General features: G+C 34.7%; 1 protein-coding gene across 2 annotated transcripts in view; it reads left to right on the top strand.

Moving 5' to 3' along the window:
- The first annotated feature begins 3,038 nt into the window (after nucleotides 1-3,038).
- The window catches only part of Pde1c (Phosphodiesterase 1c), a 224,966-nt gene continuing 205,836 nt past the window's right edge, over nucleotides 3,039-22,168 (top strand). For both annotated transcript variants that reach the window (XM_090165364.1, XM_090165363.1), the window contains exon 1: nucleotides 3,039-3,887. In XM_090165364.1, the coding sequence (XP_090021490.1) occupies nucleotides 3,806-3,887 (82 nt within the window). In that variant the 5' untranslated portion in view covers nucleotides 3,039-3,805. The remainder of the gene's footprint in view (nucleotides 3,888-22,168) is intronic.

Raw genomic sequence — 22,168 nt, 5'->3', positions numbered from 1 at the left:
CTCGGTAATCGACGAGTATTATCCAATTACTTATTCGAAGTAGAGTTCGAGTAGTCGAATTTAAAAAAAAGGCCGAGTATTCGATGATGTTCGAGTACTAGCACAGCCCTAATTACATTTGGCTACTATTAAAGAAACATAATATACATTGAATGTTTTTAAATATTCTCTAACTCAGCATAAAAAGCATTTTTCTATGAACTTTAACTTAAACGCATTCATCCATTGTTTTTACAGATTTCCAAACCCTAGTTTTCAATATATTTATCAAAAATGCAATGTTACAGCTCCTTAGGAATTCTTTGATTTTAAAAGTCTAATTTTCCTCGGGGTAACTTGTTAAAATTCTATTTGGGATTCGTAAATCCTATTGGGAATAGCTTATCGCTATCCTTTCTCGCAAACAAGAACATTTTGAGGTGAATAGCCAACATGAGGGCCTGGGAATCGGATCCCAAACTTTATCTCCGTGTAGGCGGAGGTACTTCCGGGAATAAGGAAAACAGCAGCTCTGTTAAACTGCATACATTTTTAACACACGTTATACATTCCTAGTAAGATAAATATGTTTTAAATTATAATGGAGGTCGTGATTTATTACAAGCTACAGGAGCATATTTAAAACGAATATCTTTTATGTAAACAACATTTCCCCGCGATAGTATACTAGATGTTCCATTGAGCTAAAGTAATGAAGGTTGACTGGCGTCTCAGTATCCTAAGGATGGAACGTCCCTTTTCCGTTAAGTGTCTAAATGGTGTAGCAGAAACACTCGCGTTAAACTATTGAAAGACACGAGGAAAACGTCACCAAACAGGAAGTTCCACCTTGAGCCAACTTCGAGGGGCTAAACAGTAAGAAATTGCCTGTACACCGATTACGTAATCATTAATGAGTACAGATGAGTACACACGATTACGCAATGAGTACAGATGATTACGATGAGTACCGAATGATAACGATGAGTACAGAATAATTACTATGAGTGCACATGATTACGCAATGAGTACAGATGATTACGATGAGTTCCGAATAATTACTATGAGTACCCATGATTACGCAATGAGTACCGAATGATAACGATGAGTACCGAATGATAACGATGAGTACCGAATAATTACTATGAGTACACATGATTACGCAATGAGTACCGAATGATAACGATGAGTACAGAATAATTACTATGAGTACACATGATTACGCAATGAGTACAGATGATTACGATGAGTACCGAATGATAACGATGAGTACAGAATAATTACGATGAGTACAGAATAATTACGATGAGTACAGAATAATTACGATGAGTACCGAATGATTACGATGAGTACAGAATAATTATGATGAGTACAGAATAATTACGAATTTACGATGAGTACACAGGCAACCCAAAACTTTAAAATTGTTACAGATGAGTAATTGAGTACGGGAGAATTCCAATGAATACGGGTTATTACAGCTGAGTACGCGTGATTTCATAATGATTACGGATGATTACAGATGAGTACGAAGATTACAAAAGATTACAGAAGATTACGTAATCATTACAGTTAGGGTGTACACCGATTACGGGAAGTGGTCAGCCCCTCGGCCAATTTAGAGGCACATTCTGTCTTTTTTTCACAGGTGCTAGTTGACGGTTAATTTCGATTATTATAAACGCATTAATCCGAATAATAGTCATCATTCTTTAAATTGTAAAACTCATCCCATCAATCACGAAACAATACCACCAGTAAACGATCCAGAAAGCTAAAGTGCTCATACTGCTCAACGTAATAAGATTATCCGGCTTAGATGTACGCGACGTGTTGACGCGTTGAATGTTAAATTGGAACAGCGAAATCAACGCCTTCGCAGCTCCGAAGTACCCTAAAATAGGCCTTGGACCTTATTGTCAGACACCTGTATACCGCGGCAATTACGACGCTCCTGCAGCCGCGAAACGATATTATTTCGCCGGCTCGATATTAAATTTCGCTAATGCGATTTACTCTATCGCGGAATGTCTCCCCAAAATGGCAAAAAGCCGATAACGCTACTTAAAAAATGCCCCCCGCCGCTGACGCCGTTGTTGCGGTGTTAATCTCTTCCCTACTTCGGCGAGGGATTAACGGCCGTAATTCCGAAAACGCCGAGGCCCGAATATTTGTGAAGGGTTTACGATCGCGACGGCAGCTTGATGCTACCGCCGCCTCTTCAACGCACCCTTCACTGGCTGCGCCGATAATGTTGCGAGTAAAGCAAACTTACGGAGGCAGAGGCGTTCGACCCCCTAATAAAAGCCGCGTATACTCGTAAGAAAATTATAGTCGATAAATGTTCCCTATAAACTAATCACGGGCTCGACTGGCGGGCAACCCGGTCTCTATGGGAACGAGACCGATGGTGCCCGTCGATTTACCTGCCGCCTCTCTCGCTCTCTTCGATCTAACGTCACGTCGCTTAAAAAACGGAGAAACATATGGGCACGTTTATTTGCCCAAGGAATTCCCCATTTATTTATGTAAGATATTTTTTATTTTCGTCGGCGTTGGCGTGTGGCGCCGGAAGCGGACGTTTAACGTGGCGTTCTCTTTCGGAGGCATCTCCGAGGAGCCAGGACGCTAAAGGGTTTAGCCGTAACGCGACAAGATAAGCGGCCTCGGCGCCGCTGGCCCGTGTGCCATATTCGAAGGTGACGCTCCGGTACCTGACGGGTTTGAATATCACGGGAACGGACGCCACTTTTAATCAAAGACGCTCGGATCCCAGCAAATCCCGCGCGCGTCGCGTGTACCCGCGTGTCTTTTAGGCGGTAACTCGAGAAACCCTCTTTATCCATATCCAACGCAACAGTTGGTTTGTGTATCACGCGGGAAAATTTATGGAGATAGTTTCGCGCGTATGGAGATCGCGGTAACGGCCGGGGCGCGTGCGCGACTGTCTCTGACGTCAGAGCTTCCTTTAGCCTCGAGAGAAATTTCGCCGTACAAGCGCTCGTAGAGAGCCGCAACCCGAGCGCCTCTCTCCCCGTTCGGCCACTTCTGCACGAGAATTTCGGAAGCCCGAACCCGAGAATGAGTGAACGCTCTCTTCTCTCTGGCCATCAATACGGCAGCGGCTTAGGCTTCGCGCAGTCGGCCGCGTGTTCTACCGACGGTGTGGTGCCGTTGACGCCGGACTCGTATTCGTAATTAAGGTGGCGCTGCGGTAGAGTTTTCGCCCGCTGAAAATGACATCTCTCACTCTAACCATTCGGCGTGTCTCGGTCGCGTCTTAGATTCGTTGTCCATGTTTCTGAAGGTCTTCTCGAACAGCTGCGCGTCACGACTACAAGCCAGGGTAGACCAGGAAACCTTTTCGAAACGTTGGGAAAATTGGTACGCCCCCCAGTGTACGGCGAACTCAGTCTCCCACTACACCATTTCAACTTCCGTAAGCGTCTGTCAATTTTAATGTATTTGTTTCGTTAAACGTAACGCCGCGAAAACAAATCTTTCTCCCCATTGTTCGAAATATTTTCGCGTCTAGCGAAATTCTACGATGTCATCGTACTGATTTTACGCCGAAGAATGCCGATTCTGTTCGCGGTGTGGTTGTTAACTTAAGTCTTGATTTTGTGTATACAGAAGAAGTAAAATATTTACTGGTCGACGGCGTTGTTAACTTTAAACAGGCACGTTTTATTGAACCGAATAATGCGCTCTAACGTGGAAGAACTCTGTCGTGACGTTTTTATGGCGCCATCATTTTTGTTTTAAACAACTTAATCGTACAGTGTAACCCACCCTGCTGGGGTTTATCTAGTTTAAAGACTACTAGATGGCGCAAAGAAAGGACCCAAAACAGTTCAAAAAGTGCAAAAGTGCCACCTTCCAACTCGACGGTTGTTCCTACACAATTGGTGAGTTGTTTTCACGGATACTCTTCAGTTTTACTATATTTTATTGTAGATTTTCTATCTCTAATATTTCAACAAATCTTAATTAGGTGATGGCATAAGTTAAAAATAGTTTTCCATAAGTATGTCTCTTTAAATATTTTAGCGTTTAACTTGCGCAAATTATATTACAAATTAAAAGTTGTCGATTTTTAAACCTTTTTGTTTTTAACTTTTAGTTTATAATTACAATTTATAATCAAAACCAAAGATTATAAAGAAACTCATGGTCTTGATAAAATCATTCGTGTACCGATTCCCATGCTCTAAATACAGACCAAATCTCTGTTAATCACTAATTATTTTAACCATTTATTACCATCTGACAGGTTTAAACAATTGTAATAATTGTTGACCGCGTTGATAAACTATTAGTGCCGTTGGAAAGGGTGGGTACAAGGGTACAATGTACCCCCTTTGAAATTGGAAAGGGGCGTCAAAGTGGTATGAAAAGGGCGCCAAAAAGGATGTTGATGAGGGGGCGCCAAATTAGCATCCAAGCTGTACCCCCTTTAATCCAAAACGTTCCTACGTGCCTGTAAATTATGTAATCATTTCGTTAAATATTTTCAAAACTGAAAATAAAATAGATATTCTACTTTTAAAAACATTTTTTTTACCGTCATCATGTGGTTTTTCGCGTGTGTCATGCTTTATGAACAATAAAAAATTATTAATAAACAATAAATTAAAAAAATTTAATTTTCTTTGTAAGAGCACACAATAGTTGTGATTGTATAAAAGTAATAAATTTTCGGGATTCGTTAATTAAAAGTAATTTTTTGGGAATTAGTTCAAATGAAGATTTTATTTTAACATTAATACCTATTTGGTTCTTTTTTTCTGTAATTTTGTTCCATTTTGAATAGGCGATTCCGAAAAAGATTGTTTTCACATGAATTGGTTACTTTCTGTCGTATGGTTCAAGTATTTAAGCGCGTGATTCTTTTTTCATTTTCATCTCGCGAGACACAATCTACTAATTTATCAAGAGCGCGAGCCCAAAATTTTAACTCTTTTTTTACATATATTTATCGATATTATTATTATGTCTATTATTTTTCTAACTTTTGATTCCTATTTTATCCTATTTTCAAAAAATTCGTTCCTATTTTATCCTATTTTCAAAAAATTCGTTCCTATTTTATCCTATTTTCAAAAAATTCGTTCCTATTTTATCCTATTTTCAAAAAATTCGTTCCTATTTTATCCTATTTTAAAAATTGGGTTCCTTTCGAGGGGCGGATCACTTTGTTACAGGGTGTTCTAATAATCATGATTAAAAATTTAATCATACAGCCAAAGCAACAGATTTAATTTTAATCTAATCTAATCATGATTTAATCATACGAGGGTGTTCTAACAATCATTGGAGTGAGCTGCCCCTCGGTTCCTTTTTTATCCTATTTTCAAAAATTTCGTTTCTATTTTATCCTATTTTCAAAAATTGGGTTCCTATTTTATCCTACTTTTAAAAAAATTGATTCCTAAATTATCCTATTTTCAAAAAATTTGTTCCTATTTTATCCTACTTTAAAAAAATTGATCCTAATTTATCCTAATTTCAAAAATTTCGTTCCTTTTTATCCTACTTTCAAAAATTTGGTTCATTTTTTATCCTTATTTCAAAAATTTGCTTCCTATTTTACCCTTTTTTAAAAAAATGGATTTTCTATTTTATTCTATTTACAAAAATTGTCCCAATTTTATCCTATTTTAATTTTTTTTAGCCTTTTCCCTTAACTATTTCCCATCGCATTTTTCATTATTTTCGAGATTTTGATTGAAGAGAGGAACAAATTGATTTTATTTAATAATTTTTTGAAATCTTTATTTTCGGGGCGAAATTTAATTTGATCGATAGAGGTACCGGAAGTACAGGATTACGGATAAAAAAATGTTACGCCCTTCATTTTCAATCAAGGTTTTTTCCGGGGAGCAGATTGGCTGGCCAGAATCTAAATTACGGCATTACCGTAACTTGTCTTGAGGGTCAATGATCTAATTTGCAAATAAAACGGTCGCCGAAAGAGAGAAAAAAATATTCCCGAAAACCGAAAGTGTCAAATACGTGTTTATCGTCACTCGCCAAAAATTCACCCATTAAATAAAACAGGGTTTTTTTAAAATAACTTAACATTATTGTATAGATAACAGATATACAAGTATACGGTGGATTTGGGTACATTTGTTCGAATTTCATTCGTCCGAACGGTGGTACAAATGTCCGAATGATCATTTGTCCGAATGCCGGAAAACAGGATCGTATGTCCGAAAACGTATTTAATTTGCCCGAAAAATTAATCACAACTTTTGTTGGTGATGTAGTCGTTCAATTTATGTTAATTCTACTGGCGAATTTCATTTGTTCGAATAATTGTTTGTCCACTTTTCGAACATTAGGAATTGGTTGTTTTTTTAAATATTGTTAATATAAGAAAATAGTAGCATTAACGTGAACCTAACCTAACCTAACCTAAAATATCCACAACATTCAACGAAATTCCCACTTACTAACAAACAACGATATTTACAATGTAGCAATAAGAAATACTAATTAAGCGAAAGAATTCGGACAAGTGATGCTACCGATTCGGACGAATGAAACAAACAAGTTGTCCAATTCGATCAATTGAAACATTTGTTATTTCGGCCGTTCAGACGAATGAAATTATGGGTTTGTGTTAAATTCACTAAAGTTTTCCGAGTTAGTTTCCGGTTGGAAAATGTAAAAATATGTTTGCTAGTGAATCAGAAAAGTCCAGAAAAGCTATCTAAGATTTATAGAACACAACGCTGTTCCGTTTTAAATTACTGGTCAATTATTGTAAAATGTGATTGCAGCTATCTGTAGTTAAAATTACTTTTTCGAAAGATGAAACAAAATAATAAACTACATAACATAAATTCTAAAAATATTAAATTTCTGGTAATTTTATAGATTTATTTCATAAAGTGGTGAATTGCTATTTTTAGATTATTTAGGTTACATAGTCAACATGGGAAAACACTTTATTTGTGTTAATATTAAAGAAATTAAGTAATTTCAATCCAAGGACAATTGTTGAGGTTAAGCCAGCCCTCTCAAACGCGTAGACGGAACTTGTAGGTGTATAGATTATACAGAGTAAAGTTATGTCTACACTCAACTACAATTTTCAGAATATGAAGAACAATCTAAATATTATTTCAATTTTTACTTGGAAAGCTGTTTTACTAAACAATATTAACACGAAAATAATTCTTTAATTGTTTCCTCCAGTAATATTCTGCATATTTAATACCAAAATTTATTATTGTATTTATGATTTTGCTCCGCCATTTTCAAAAATGGCGGTGAAAGATTCTACTCTACACCTGGAAAAGCGACCCGTAAATCTATAAGATAACCAAAAACCAAACGGTAATGGTTAGTGTAGGGAGCTGTTGGCTCGCGTGGCTTGCAGGGATTGCCACCACCCTCCTCCGCATCGTAACCCGGCCACCTGAATTAATGGCTTCAAAAGTCGCTTGATGACTTAGGCCTAAGGTGGTTACTTGGGTGTTAGCCTAGCTGATTATTATTAATGTCTTGTAGGTTTTGGTTACAAATTTTTTAGATAAAATATCTCGGCTAAATATTTTTAATAAGTAATTAAACTTCTAAATAACCGTGTAAAAGTTATATTTGCATCGTAGAAATTTAGTTCTTATAAGAAAACCACGTCTTTATTTAAAAAATACGTGTATTGTTGCTATATATATATAAATATGTACTCTTCTAAAGAATATATGTGGATAAGAAAGGGGATTTAAGATAGCTTTTATTTATCGAGAGCCCGGAGGTTTCGCCCCAAGAGATAGATCTTATTATTGATGCCGGTGGCTTTATGTACATCTCATTCTTTATTGAAAGTCTCGTCTTTACATCACGAGTATGAAGGATGCACGCCTAAAGATTTATGGCTATAAAGATTAGGAAATCATCAAACTTGAATAGCGCATCCTTTGAACGCTCTCGAGATTAAATATTTAAGGCGCACTCTCGCTGAGAAAAATTGACATAAAATTGGAAAGTGGTCTTTCAGAAATACTTCGAGAACATTTTATATTTTATTATACTTTGTTTTATCAAAACGAATACAGCGAATGCAGCTTATTAAACACAAATATTATGTATTTCTGAAAAAATAGCTCTTATTGCTATGAAAATTTAGTACAAAATATTTACAATGTAATATATTTAATATAAATCAGTGATTGTTTCCAAAATCATTGATTTTGATTAAATATTGTACTTTGTATTTATGGAAATGCGCAAAAATCTTGGCTATTGCAATGAAATATTACAACAAATTGTAAACAATTAATTATTAAGTTCAATTTAATTCAATTTAAATTTTGGTTTATATTGCCAAAGCATGCAAATTATGAATAAATTTTCCGAGGAAAAAAGAGAAAAAAGTTTAAAAGTTAATAAAATAAAATTTCGTCCTGGTAACCACCCTGTAAAGGTTTTGCCTCCTTGGTTACCTGCAAATGTTTTGCGAAATAAATATTATTATTATTATTATTTAAATTAGATCGATTTTTCCACCGTTTTTCAATAAAAAAAATCGGAATTATTTCTGAAGATAGGCGAAAACACTATCGAAAGTTTAAACTCATTTACGGTGACTATTTTGAAACTGTATTACGATTAGAAATCTTACAGGGTATTGTTTAAATACCTTTACTTCAATACAGCTCCACATGTAGCATTACTATGGTAGGCGCAATGAATATATGCACGCTAAAGGCAGTATAAACTTTAAAGGTTGTATAGCAGATCAACGAATTTCTGTCAGCAGGTTTAACAGAAGCTAAGGATGATTTGGCCCAAGTAACGTTAAAAGCAAGAGCGCTCTCTTAAAAAGTTTACAAAACGAATTGTTTTGATAATGTAAGAAAAAACATCTTTGTTTCGTGGAAAATAACATAAATGTGCAACTACGTAAATTACTCATTCGTACCAATATTTATTTGTATAAAATAGTGGTTCTTTCTTGATAATGCTTTATTTGCGTCATTTGCGTCATTTGCCGTAGCGTTGAAACCTCTAAAGTAACTTCGGCTTTTTAACGCTACCAAGAATTAATTTATTTATATTGAGGGCGACACACTATCTTTTGACTATTTATCGGTGTTTTCTTTTCGCCTGCGATTCTCGGACTAAAAGTGTACTCTTTTTACCCTAAAACGTTTTATTCGGCTGTTCCGGGGATGAGAATTACTCCACCTTATAAACTTTTTCGCTTGTTCCGGAGTATTAGGGCTACTATTTTTACTTCTTCTGAAAAGGAGGTGTAAAGAGAGTATATCGGATTTGGTCGTTTTCTAGCCAGAATTTATCTGCAGCCATTTTGGAAAAATGTTTTTACTCCGACTTAAACTATTCGCCAACAAAGAATCGGTGTAAAATGACGTCATAACGTTACTCTTCTTACCACACTCCGAAATCCCGGAACAAGCGAAAAAGAAACCACCTTTGAACGTGACATAGTGACCGCTAATTGTCTAAATAGCAAATTCATTCTTAACAGCGCAATATTTTTATTTTTTGGAAACGCCTATGATCATTTGTATAAAAAGTAATTTGTTTCCGAGTCGTGTCAATTAGAAGCAAAATTCGCGATTTTTGATGGAAAATTAATTTTCTTAGACATTAGACGATGATTTAAAAAGTAGGCAACTAAACGCTTAAGCGGTCGTTAATCTTACAAAATCCTTGAAAGAATTTAACGAAGTTGGCGAATTTTAAGAAAATAACCTTTACATTTAATAATCTAAGAAAATTTCGCCATTTTCTACCTTTCATATCTGGCCGTTTCAATTTTCATCATCCAAACTTACAACAGGTGTTAAAACACGCATGGTCAAATACGTTTTATTACAGCCCAGAGGATTGCCAAACAAATAACGACCCAAGATCACATAAATCCGTAATAGTCGTTTCTACTGATATGATAACCATTCTGAGACTACAAAAATATTACACAAGCACAGTTTTATGGATGATTATATCTCGTACCCTTGAGATTTTACGTCGTCGAATTTTAGTAACGAGTAATTTCCAAGTTTATCGCTCTATAATCCTCAATTAGCGGTATTAACTTTTCAGTTCGAGCTTATACTATCGTCGATGCCTTACGACGAAAACAACGTTTCAACTTAACACTGTTACTGTTAAGAATATTTTCCCATTAGGAAATTTTAATCCTAGCTGATAAATGCTTTCCCAACCCCTATTAAGTTGTCACAATGCACCGGACTGAAGATCATTATTCTAAGAGTTTGGCGTTGAAATTAAATTTCCCCATAGGTCTCAGCGTTAATGTATTTATTCCCACTATTTTGAGAGGTCGAATATTTCCCCTGGCTGGGAGCTGTTGGCTCGCGTGGCATGAAGGGCTTGCCACCACCTTCCTACGAATTGTAACCCGGCCACCCGAATTTATGGCTTTAAAAGTCGCTTGATGACTTAAGCCTAAGGTGGTGCCTTGGGTATGAGCCTAGCTGATTATTATTATGTCAATCTCTCTTTAAGTTTTTATTCGTGGTATTAATTTATGTTCGGATAAAAATGCGAGTTTAATTTATAGTTAACTTATACCATAAGTCTATAATATTATTTCATAAGTTTGTCACTTTGGGGAATATTTTACTAAGAGCTAGTAACGGTGTGACGTCATCCGAAGAAGAAAATCTCCCTCTAGCGAGCCGCTGTCAAAGGCTTCTTGTGACGCGTTAGCAGCGGACGCAAAACACCGATGAAGCCTATAATGCAATCTGTCTTGTGAATAGCTCTCTGTAAAACTTATGTTACAATATTATACACTTATGCTTATACTATTCAGATGATACGGATAGCCGAAACTATTTTTAGAAATCATATGAGTTCATATTAGTCATTATCCATTAACCTTTTTACGAAATTATTTTAAATTTATTTAACATTTTTAATATAAGTTGACAAATATGACATCCAGCCACCCGACCTCCAGGGAGACAATACTTTTGAAATACGAAAAATGAAAACTTCTTTAAGTTCTTTTAAAGCTTAGGAACATATGTTTTCGTTCTTATTACAGAAATATAACAAAATTGGGAACAACATTTTTATATTTTTTAAAGTGATGACAGAAACGTTAACGATCAGTTTCGCAAAAAATATTTCGTGCTTTCTTAAAGATTACTTCGCGCAATTTAATCTGAAAGAAGTTTAAAAATAAAAATGACTGTCACTTCAACGATCTAATTTTTTTTGAAATATTAGATTCACGTTTGACGTAAAGAATGTTATCTAGTAAATATTAACTGAAATTTTTAGAATGCTTTTACTTAACTACAAATCTAGCTTGGCAAACCATCAACTAAGAATAGCGTATGTCTAGACGCGTTCATTCCTGATACTTAACTTCCCCATTATGTCTGTCAGGTGGGTTTGCGTTAGCAAGAATACATTGGAGTCAACTGAGAATATGAAACAGCCCCTTTAGCCTCTGTTTTCCTGATACGACCATTTTTCGATTGATTTGATTTAAATAAAAATGCGATTAATTTAATTTAAATAAAAAATCGATTGATTTGATTTAAATTAAAAAAACGATCAATTTGATTTAATTTAAAATAACGATCAATTTGATTTAAATCAAATCAATCGATTTATTTAATCAAATCAAATCAATCGATTTATTTAATCAAATCAAATCAATCGATTTATTTAATCAAATCAAATCAATCGATTTATTTAATCAAATCAAATCAATCGATTTATTTAATCAAATCAAATCAATCGATTTATTTAATCAAATCAAATCAATCGATTTATTTAATCAAATCAATCGATTTATTTAATCAAATCAATCGATTTATTTAATCAAATCAAATCAATCGATTTTTTATTTAAATCAAATCAATCGGCTTTTTTAATTTAAATCAAATTGATCGCATTTTTATTTAAATCAAATCAATCGATTTTTTTATTTAAATAAAATCAATTAATTTTTTTATTTAAATCAAATCAAATCGATTTTTTATATAAATCAAAACGATTTTTTATTTAAATCAAATCAATAGATTTTTATTTAAATCAAATCAATCGATTTTTAATTAAATAAAATCAAATTTTTTTTATTTAAATCAAATCAATAGATTTCTTATTTAAATCAAATCATTAAATTTTTTATTTAAATAAAATCAATCGATTTTTTATATAAATCGAATCATTGATTTTGTTTAAATCAAATCAATCGTTTTTTCAATTTAAATCTAATTGACCAAATTTTTATTTAAATCAAATCAATTGATTTTTTCATTTAAATCAAATCAATTGATTTTTTGATTTAAATCAAATCAATCGATTTTTCATTTAAATCAAATCAATCGATTTTTTATTTAAATCAAATCAATCGATTTTTTTATTTAAATCAAATCAAATCGATTTTTTATATAAATCTAATCGTTTTTTTATTTAAATCAAATCAATCGATTTTTTATTTAAATTGGATTTATTTTAATTGTATTGAATTTATTGATTTTTATAAATCTGATGGCTCTTTTCCTGTATAATTAACGGATATTTTACTTATACCAACTAGCTAATATTGAATTAAATTAAATTAAATGTTAATTACATTTAATTACAATTTAATAAATTAGTTTGCTCAGATTTTCAATGAATTTAATTTTTTAATAACTTAGTTTTTGTCATTTGTTTTATTCCTCCATTGAAAATATTGTCAATGATTTTTTTGAAATCACTTGTTTTAAATCTTGATTTAATTCAAATTAATTTAAATCAGCCCACACTAGTCTTCCCCCACTTACCGACAGAAAGGAGGAAATATTACTCGAAGAATCACGGGTCGAACATTCTTGCCATTAGATATCGGAAATTTCCTTTAAAATAGACTTCAATCGATTGGCCTCTTTTTTGGCGGAGGGGCCCGGGCTATCTGATCCTTTTCAATCAGTGTCAAAATTGAATTACGAAAGGTCTATTTACTCCCCACTTAAACCCAGTTAGTCTTCTCTAAATAGTGAGGTTAAGTCAAACCCGAAGAATGCCTAGTTAGCAACGTGGAGGCTTAACGGTTCGCCGTTACTAACGGTGATGCTTAAGCTCTCAGAATTGATAGTCGTTTACTTAATTGTATTGAAATCCGCTATATAATTTCCAAGAAGCAACAATTTCTTAACTTGAAAAATACCCAACTTTATGTAGATTATTCATTATTAATATAAGTTGCTAATTCATTAATATAAAATTTTTGTTTATTCATTAATATAAAATTTTTGTTTATTCATTAATATAAAATTTTTGTTTATTCATTAATATAAAATTTTTGTTTATTCATTAATATAAAATTTTTGTTTATTCATTAATATAAAATTTTTGTTTATTCATTAATATAAAATTTTTGTTTACTCATTAATATAAAATTTTTGTTTATTCATTAATATAAAATTTTTGTTTATTCATTAATATAAAATTTTTGTTTATTCATTAATATAAAATTTTTGTTTATTCATTAATATAAAATTTTTGTTTATTCATTAATATAAAATTTTTGTTTATTCATTAATATAAAATTTTTGTTTATTCATTAATATAAAATTTTTGTTTATTCATTAATATAAAATTTTTGTTTATTCATTAATATAAAATTTTTGTTTATTCATTAATATAAAAATTTTTGTTTATTCATTAATATAATTTGTTTATTCATTAATATAAGTGTTTTATTCATTATTAATATTCGTTAATAAAATAATTTGTGTATTCATTATTAATATAAGTTGTTTATTCATTATTAATATATGTAGTTTTTTCATTATTAAAATATGTAGTTTATTCATGATTAATGTATGTTATTTATCAATTATTGATATATATTGTTTAACCATTATTTATATGTTAATTAATCATTATAAATATATGCTAATTATTCATTTTTGATGTATGTTAATTATGCATTATTGATATATGTTGTTTATTAATTATTGATGTAGGTTGTTTATTATTTATTGAGGTGTGTTGTTGATTAATTATTGATTTATGTTACTTACGTCGTTAGTCATTTTTAATAGTTGCTATTTATTCATTATTGATTTACTAATTAAAAATATCAGTATTGATTCATTATTTTTACCTGTACCAAAGTAGGCGTTATTTCTTATTATGATAAAAATAATTCGAATTTTTTTATTAATTTGATTTTTATTCCAAAACGTTATAATGTTATAATGATGCATCTAACCGATAATTCTAGCTTCGAAGAAAAAAAAATTGTCTCGGGCTTAACCGAAAATTTTAGCTTCGAAGAAAAAAAATTGTCTTAGGCCTAACCGATAATTTTAGCGTCGAAGAATGGTCTTTGGTCTAACCGGGAATTTTAGCGTCGAAGAAAAAAAATGTCTATAATAATAATCAGCTAGACTAATACCCGAGGACTTGCAAACTCAACGCAGAAGGAGTTGTTCTGAGTTTTCACCCAGCTGGGATCGAACCCGGCTCCTCTTGCTGCGCGTCGAAAGAAAATTTCGTTTATGAAGTCAATATCGAACCTAGTTGACTGGGTTTGAAAACCAAATCGAAACATCTCGGTAGCTCATTGGTTCCGAGGACAAACGTATTATCTCAGCATAGTCAGTCATAAATACATTTATATACACACCGATACCGAAACGTCCTCCAAATCAAAAATACTAAAGTAGAAACGTCCTCTGCACCGAAAAGTTCAAGAAATAAGTCCTCCGCACCGAAAAGACAAACGCAGAAACGTCCTTCGCACCGAAAAGTCCAACAAAAAACGTCCTCCATACCGAAAAGACCAACGCAGAAACGTCATTCGCACCGAAAATACTAACTTAAAAACATCCTCTGCACCGAAAAGTTTAACAATAAAAAGTCCTCCACACCGAAAAGACCAACACGAAACATAAAATTCCTTATCCACTATATTTAGACCAATATTAATCATAGCGGTTACTTAGAAGCTATTTTTTCTATCGAGATTATTTTTGCCTTAAACTTTTTGTAAAACGTCAAAGGGGCATTTTCGTCGGGTTCATTTTGTTTGTCTTAGCGTCGGACGGGCCGTCATCGGGCTTTGTCCCTGGCCGGGTTTCGAAAAGGCCTCGCTAATATCGAAAAGGCCATTAGGGGCGAGGCTGGACGGAGATTCTCCGCCGTCAGCTGCAATTTGTCCGGCCTCCAGTCACTCACTATTAACGTCGTAAGCCAATTAGTTGGCGGATCGACTTAAATAGCGAGCGTCGTCTACAGATCCGACCGAGGAAATATCACTCTCCAGCGCTCCCTCTTAAAAAAACTCGCATTCGACAATTTGATCTCACTGAAAGCGGATTAATTATACTAATAACGTTCTTAGACATACACGGAAAGGTCCGTGATCAAAATTTTAAAATAATGTGACAACCAGTTTCTTCTGGTGTTTCAACTTACTATGGACTACAGTGCAATGAATGATAAAATAAGCGAATAAGTAGATTAGTCCATTATGAAAAGGGATATTCTACTCTCCACCACTCTCCCGCTATTCGGCTTTCCGTTGCTACGCAATGCGTTTCGAATTTTTTAATGTTTAGGCTTATAGTTTCTCTTTTCGGTGTAACCACGGCCAACTTTTATCTCTCGCGCTACCGCGGCCAACCCATTCGTCGAAATACCGTGAACAAGGATTTTCCCCCTATAAACTCTACTACAACTTGTCGGAGTTCAGCGCCACGCTCGATCTTATATTGGATTCAATGCAAAAACTATTTGAAAAAGAATATTCCGCTAGGGGCGCTCAAACCATACACGGATCTTTTGCTCGTAGGTTAACATAGAAACAGCGCGTGATCAAAGTTGGTCGTGGTGTAACAGTTGCGAGCCAGATTTCCCGCACGGTACTGACGAGTGCCAAATAGGACGAGACCGGTCTACCGTTGGAATTTCTGGCTATTTTATTTAATTTTATTACGTTTTTCAAGGATTTCAAAATGACGTTTTTGCGCGCGACACTACCTTTACATTATGAGGTAAAGCAGGCTTATCTACGTGCTTTTATACCCAAATATGGCGTCGTATTTTCACGCGCAAAATTAATTTTAAGATAAACCAATAATATTTTTCGCTTCCTCTGATTTTCGGGCCCCGTAACATTTATAGCCGCCATCTTTAAACACAGCGCTGACTAGATATAACACCGTTCAGTAATTTCCTACGTCACTATGACGACCAGCGCTCATCAAGCAAACATCAAGTACAAACAAAACGTCATCGACACGTCACGGGTGACGTGTCGATGACTTTTTACTACGAAACGTCCTGGACATAAGAGTAATTTCGACAAGGCACCCCAGGGTTCGAAAAAAAACGTTTTTTTTTTCTTCAAAAAGCCCAACCCAGTGTAAAATTTCCATATTTGTATTAGATGATGTGTAAAGGTATACAGATACTGCAAAGCTCAACCAAAGGACTGGTAGACGTATCAAGTTTGTTTAAAGTTAAAAATCCATTTCACTTTACAATTTTGTATCACATTAACTTTACAATTTTGTATCACATTAACTTTACAATTTTGTATCACATTAACTTTACAATTTTGTATCACATTAACTTTACAATTTTGTATCACATTAACTTTACAATTTTGTATCACATTAACTTTACAATTTTGTATCACATTAACTTTACAATTTTGTATCACATTAACTTTACAATTTTGTATCACATTAACTTTACAATTTTGTATCACATTAACTTTACAATTTTGTATCACATTAACTTTACAATTTTGTATCACAATTCACTTTACAATTCAGTCTAAGATATATATTTAAGTGGTCATTGCACATTGAACAAGTTGGTTTTTCTTTTAAAATCTGGGATTTTTAAGTAGGTTTTTAAGTGGGTTTTTTGAGGTGGGTGGGTCCAAAGAAACTGTTTTTAAGCATAAACTGAACTGAACTTCTACCAGGGTTAGTACACGACCTGGAATACCTGGAAAACCTGGAAAAGTCAGGGAATTTGAAAATGTTACCAAAAGGTCAGGGAAAAGTCAGGGAATTTGAAAATGATTCCCAATGGTCAGGGAATAGTCAGGGAAATTTAAAATGGTCCAAAATAGTAAGGGAATTTTAAAATGACCCCAAAAACAAATCCGGAAATTAAATTTTTGAAAAATACATAATTAACATTTTTCAAGATTTAACCTAAAAACTTAAATTTATTCTACAAAAATGGTCAGGGAAATTTAGCAATTTAGTCAGGGAAATTTAGCAATTTAGTCAGGGAAAACCTGGAAATGTCAGGGAATTTTATTCCGGAAATTTTGTACGAACCCTGTCTACGTATTTCGTGACGAATGAGCTACGTAAAAACAAAATCCGCAAACGTAGCTTATTTTATACAAAGGTCTATTGCTCTCTTTATGACGCAATGTTTGCCATTTCTTTAAAGTGATCGCTACAAATGAAATCAGTTCTAAATGGACTACAGTTTTCACGGTTTATAGAATGTATCCATTTATCAAGTAGTTTGGTTATAGGAAACCTATTACAATTTAAATCAGTAATAATCTGACAATTTTACAAATACTATATCATATCGATGAAATGACACAGGGAATATAACCTGCAAAGCAATCTTTATGGAAGACCCCTTCAATTTTTAAAATTTCCCTGTACAGTGGCGACAAACATTTCTAAAGTCAAAGGCAAGAGCGGCCAGAGCTGTAAACGTTAGTGTTCCACAAAAAATACCTAAGGTTATATTCCCTTTAATGAGTAGTTTAGGCAGTGATTTATTACACAAATTTTATAATTTGGCGATGCAAAATGATAATTTGAGGCAATCAACATTATGAGGCTTAATCAACCACGTTCCAAATACTAATTTTTTCACCGATAGATGGCATTATTACGTAACGCATCCAGAAAAATATTAGTCTTCTGTTAGCTGTCTCTTCCGATTTCTTCCCACGGGACCGTGTCCAGCGTAAGGTATCTCCAAGTGTGGGATGGCGGAGTGGTTAGCACTTTCGCTTCGCAGCAAGAGGAGCCGGGTTCGATCCCAGCTTGTGGCACTGGGTGAAAACTCGGAACAACTCCTTCTGCGTAGAGTTTTCAAGTTCTCTTCCCCACTGGTGTAAGGGGTTTTTCCCCCGAGCTCTTAGGTTTCCCTTACCATAAAAACTTGTATAGATTAACGGTAATAGTTAATGTAGGGAGCTGTTGGCTCACGTGGCATGAAGGGCTTGCCACCACCCTCCTACGCATTTTAACCCGGCCACCTGAATTAATGGCTTTAAAAGTCGCTTGATGACTTAGGCCTAAGGTGGTATTAGCCTAGCTGCGGGTAAATAATGAAAAATGAAGGTAATTTATGGTAAATAGTGGATAATAATGCTAAGTAATGGTGGTGTCTTGGGTATTAGCCAGCTGATTATTATTATGCTATTTCTTTGGACTAACGGACATTTTTTGAGTCGACACCAAAAACTTGTGTTAGGCCTAATGAAGAAATTTTTTGTTAGGAATAATGGATATTTTTTGGTTCATCACTCGCCATCGCGAGAAATAAATTAAAGCTGGAAATAAGGAAAAAATGTGTTTATAAAGTGAATGACGAACCTAGTTGACTTTGCTTGACTCGAGTTGGCTTCTTTGGCTAGCGAATCGGGTAAAGCAATCGGAAATATTTCATTCAGAGATCCCCTTTTCCCCTCGCAGGGGGGAGTAAAATACGGGATCTTTTATTGAAGGGCCTATTCTACGTCCGTTTGTCATCGCCGTTTCTTCATAGAGCAACTGCTCCAACTCGATCGGAATGGTTCTTTGGCGAAATTCTGAATGAAGGCAATGATGGAAACGGTCCTGCATTTTAATGGGATCCAGTGATGGGCACCGCTCGTCTCATTGTTGAGCGCTTTTGTTCATATGAGCGAAATTGAGAGGCAAAATGTTTTTTTTTTAAAAACCGCGAAATGAAAATGATAGGAGCGTCAATTTCAGCGCCCAAAAAAGAGCGAAAAGAAAGCAGCGCTCATTTTACCGCTCTAAAAAGAGCGAATAGAGTTTAGCGCTTATTTTACCGCTCAAAAAGAGCGAATGAAAGGAGCGCTTATTTTACCGCTCTAAAAAGAGCGAATAGAGTTTAGCGCTTATTTTACCGCTCAAAAAGAGCGAATGAAAGGAGCGCTTATTTTACCGCTCTAAAAAGAGCGAATAGAGTTTAGCGCTTATTTTACCGCTCAAAAAGAGCGAATGAAAGGAGCGCTTATTTTACCGCTCAAAAAGAGCGAAAAGAGGGGAGCGCTTATTTTACCACTCGAAAAAGAGCGAAAAGAGGGGAGCGCTTATTTTACCACTCGAAAAAGAGCGAATAGAGTGGAGCGCTTATTTTAACGCTCAAAAAAGAGGTAAAAGAGAGGAGCGCTTATTTTACCACTCGAAAAAGAGCGAAAAGAGGGGAGCGTTTATTTTAACGCTCAAAAAAGAGCGAAAAGAGAGGAGCGCCGATTTGCGTGAGCGTGAGCTGATATTTGGCTAGCGAGTGCGAGCGGTGAGGGAGTTGAGCGGATCATTGACGGAAATGCCCAACGCTGATGGGATCTCCAACGCTTTCTTTTGTTAATCTTCGCAGAGGGTATTTCACTAGCCCTACTCTTTTGGGAATCGGAATATAGCTTTATTGCTGTATCCCTCAATGTCGGTTCCTTTAGCTTTGATATTACCCATAATAATAATTAAATTTTTATTTCGAAATTTTATTGATTATTCAATGAGGAAGATTTTTCCTCCGACTATAGAGTGCCAGCAGCTTGAAACCCTGCGACGTCACCAATGTTAAACGTCTATTGAGAAAAAACGCGAGTTTTCATGACAACCACTACGGAAGCTACGGCTGTGACGTCACTAACTTTTAAAAACACATCAACTGCTAGCACTCTATACTGAAGATGGTGCTACACAACACCAGGTGGGCTTTCCCGCTTTTATATAATTACGGCGCGTGACAAAAATTCGTTGACACTTTCTACTTAACACGTGTCACAGATTATGCGTCGCGGGAAAGTCTTCAGCGTAGTTGGATAAAAAATCTTCCTTATTAAATTACGTTTTTTTTTTCCAAATGTAAACATACTACGCACAATTATAAAAGTAAAATTTATAAACCATGGTTAATATTTATAATAAATTTAAAATTCAACTAAATATCTTATTATTATATATCACAAACACTTTTTATTAGTTCTATACATTTTTAATTTTTAATTAAAAATGGCGCGTTTGATCACCAATTATTGTAATACCTAGTTATCCCTAGTGCTCGGCATTCGATTAATTTTTATCCATGAATAAAATTAGCTCGGCGATATTTAAATAATATTTATTTAAATAACCAATAGTTGAATAAAAATTGTAAAATGTTTAAATAATCGAAAGTGAATAAGCCTATTATTTAAATAAAACAAACAATTATTTAAATAAATACAACTTTTATTCAAATAAATGCTTGGTTGCGTAAAAAACATAATTAAATAAGTTAAAATTATATTCTTTTTACCAACGTTTTTTAAATAAATCGGAATATTTGTGGATAATGAATAAACAATTCCGAGCACTAGTTATCCCTGCAGGGTGGCCACAATAACTGGAGAACCTGGGAAAGACAGAATTTGAAAATGGGTCTAAAATTCACGGATATGTCAATAAAAATTCCTTAAGTTTTACGCTCTTATTACATTTTCTAACCATGTAAATTGTTAAAATTACACTGAATAGGAATATGTACTAATTAATAAATCATTTCCCCGATGTTATAGTTTTAGAAACTCTCTATACGCTTTCTTAGAAAAAGCATTTTAATAAATCAGTTTCAAGCGAGTAACAACAGCAGCATACGACGAGGAATACTTAGAAATATCTTATACGCTTCTGGTATCACCCCATGCCATATCGCGTACTGCGCAATCTGTGATCTGCTTCCATAGTAAATTTTTTGAATTCATTGATGGACATTTCTCCAGCTCACAATGAGTAATTATATTCTTGATTCTCTTGACATTTGTTGAACTTTGGCGAGCTTAGACCGATCACCGATAACGTATTTAGAGGGCTGACCAATTAATTATCAAATTGTTAATATCAAATATGGATATGGTTAATGGCAACGTATAGGTTCGAATAACTTCAAAGTAAGTGGGTTGTTTACTGGCGAACGTTTAAAGATAATATTTGAAAGGGTTAATTGTTCGCGTTTCGATTTTAATGAGGTACGCCATTAATCTACAACCAGAACGTCATAAGCGGTTAGAAAGAGGTTTCTTGACGACATCCACGAAGGGGACATCCACAAATAATGTCACGCAGTAAGGGCGGGCAACAGCAGTGGCGTAGCCAGAAATTCGTCAAGGGGGGGGGGGTCGAAGTATGTGAATGTTAAGAGGGGGGTCGAGAAGGGGGTGGAAATTTACTACAGTCAAAGGTAGGCGCAAAGGGGGGTTTGGGCAACAGGGTTTGGTTAGCTAGGGTGGCAGGGTGGTTATAACTATCACCTCGCAGATAGAGGACCCGGGCTCGATCCTAACTTGTGGCACCTAGGAGCAACAAACACAAGGAGAAGGCGTGTTAAGAGGCTAGCAGTGTTGTGTACAAATATCATTGGACGAGCCTTTTCGCTGAACGTCTTACAGAAAGGGGGAAGACAATTTTCTCCTTCCGATGGCAGCAGGCGCTAAAGCGTCTAACCAATGAAAACTGTACACAAGAAAATCCACGACTTTTGACGGGTTGCGTTCTCCTTGTGTGGGGTGCTGTGTTTGTTGCTTCTAGCGGGCAATTAACGGTAGTAAATGTACGCAAGAATCCACACCTCTACTTGGAATGCTTATCAGACCGTATCGCGAATGGTAAGATCACTCTGACGGCTTTGGCCCGGCCTACGAGAGAAAAAATCCCCTCTGCACGCGCTCCCCTCTCACGTTGTTGTTTGTTAAGTTAACATAGTGACGTCAAAAAAACCGTCAGCCACATCGAGACGAAAATCTGCCGCGATAAGCATTCCAAGTAGAGGTATGGATTCCTGGTGTACGCCATGAAGGGATGGCCACTACCGTCCTGCGCGCATTGTAACCCGACTTGAATTAAAGACATTGAAACTGAGTCCAATCAAGAAGAATTTTACTCCGACTAAGCTGAAGATGGCGCTACGC

The sequence above is a fragment of the Leiobunum rupestre genome, chromosome 2 (assembly GCF_980474605.1).
Source record: "Leiobunum rupestre chromosome 2, qqLeiRupe1.1.hap1, whole genome shotgun sequence".
In the NCBI taxonomy this organism is placed as follows: domain Eukaryota; kingdom Metazoa; phylum Arthropoda; class Arachnida; order Opiliones; family Sclerosomatidae; genus Leiobunum; species Leiobunum rupestre.
This window is presented reverse-complemented; position numbering and strand designations above follow the sequence as displayed.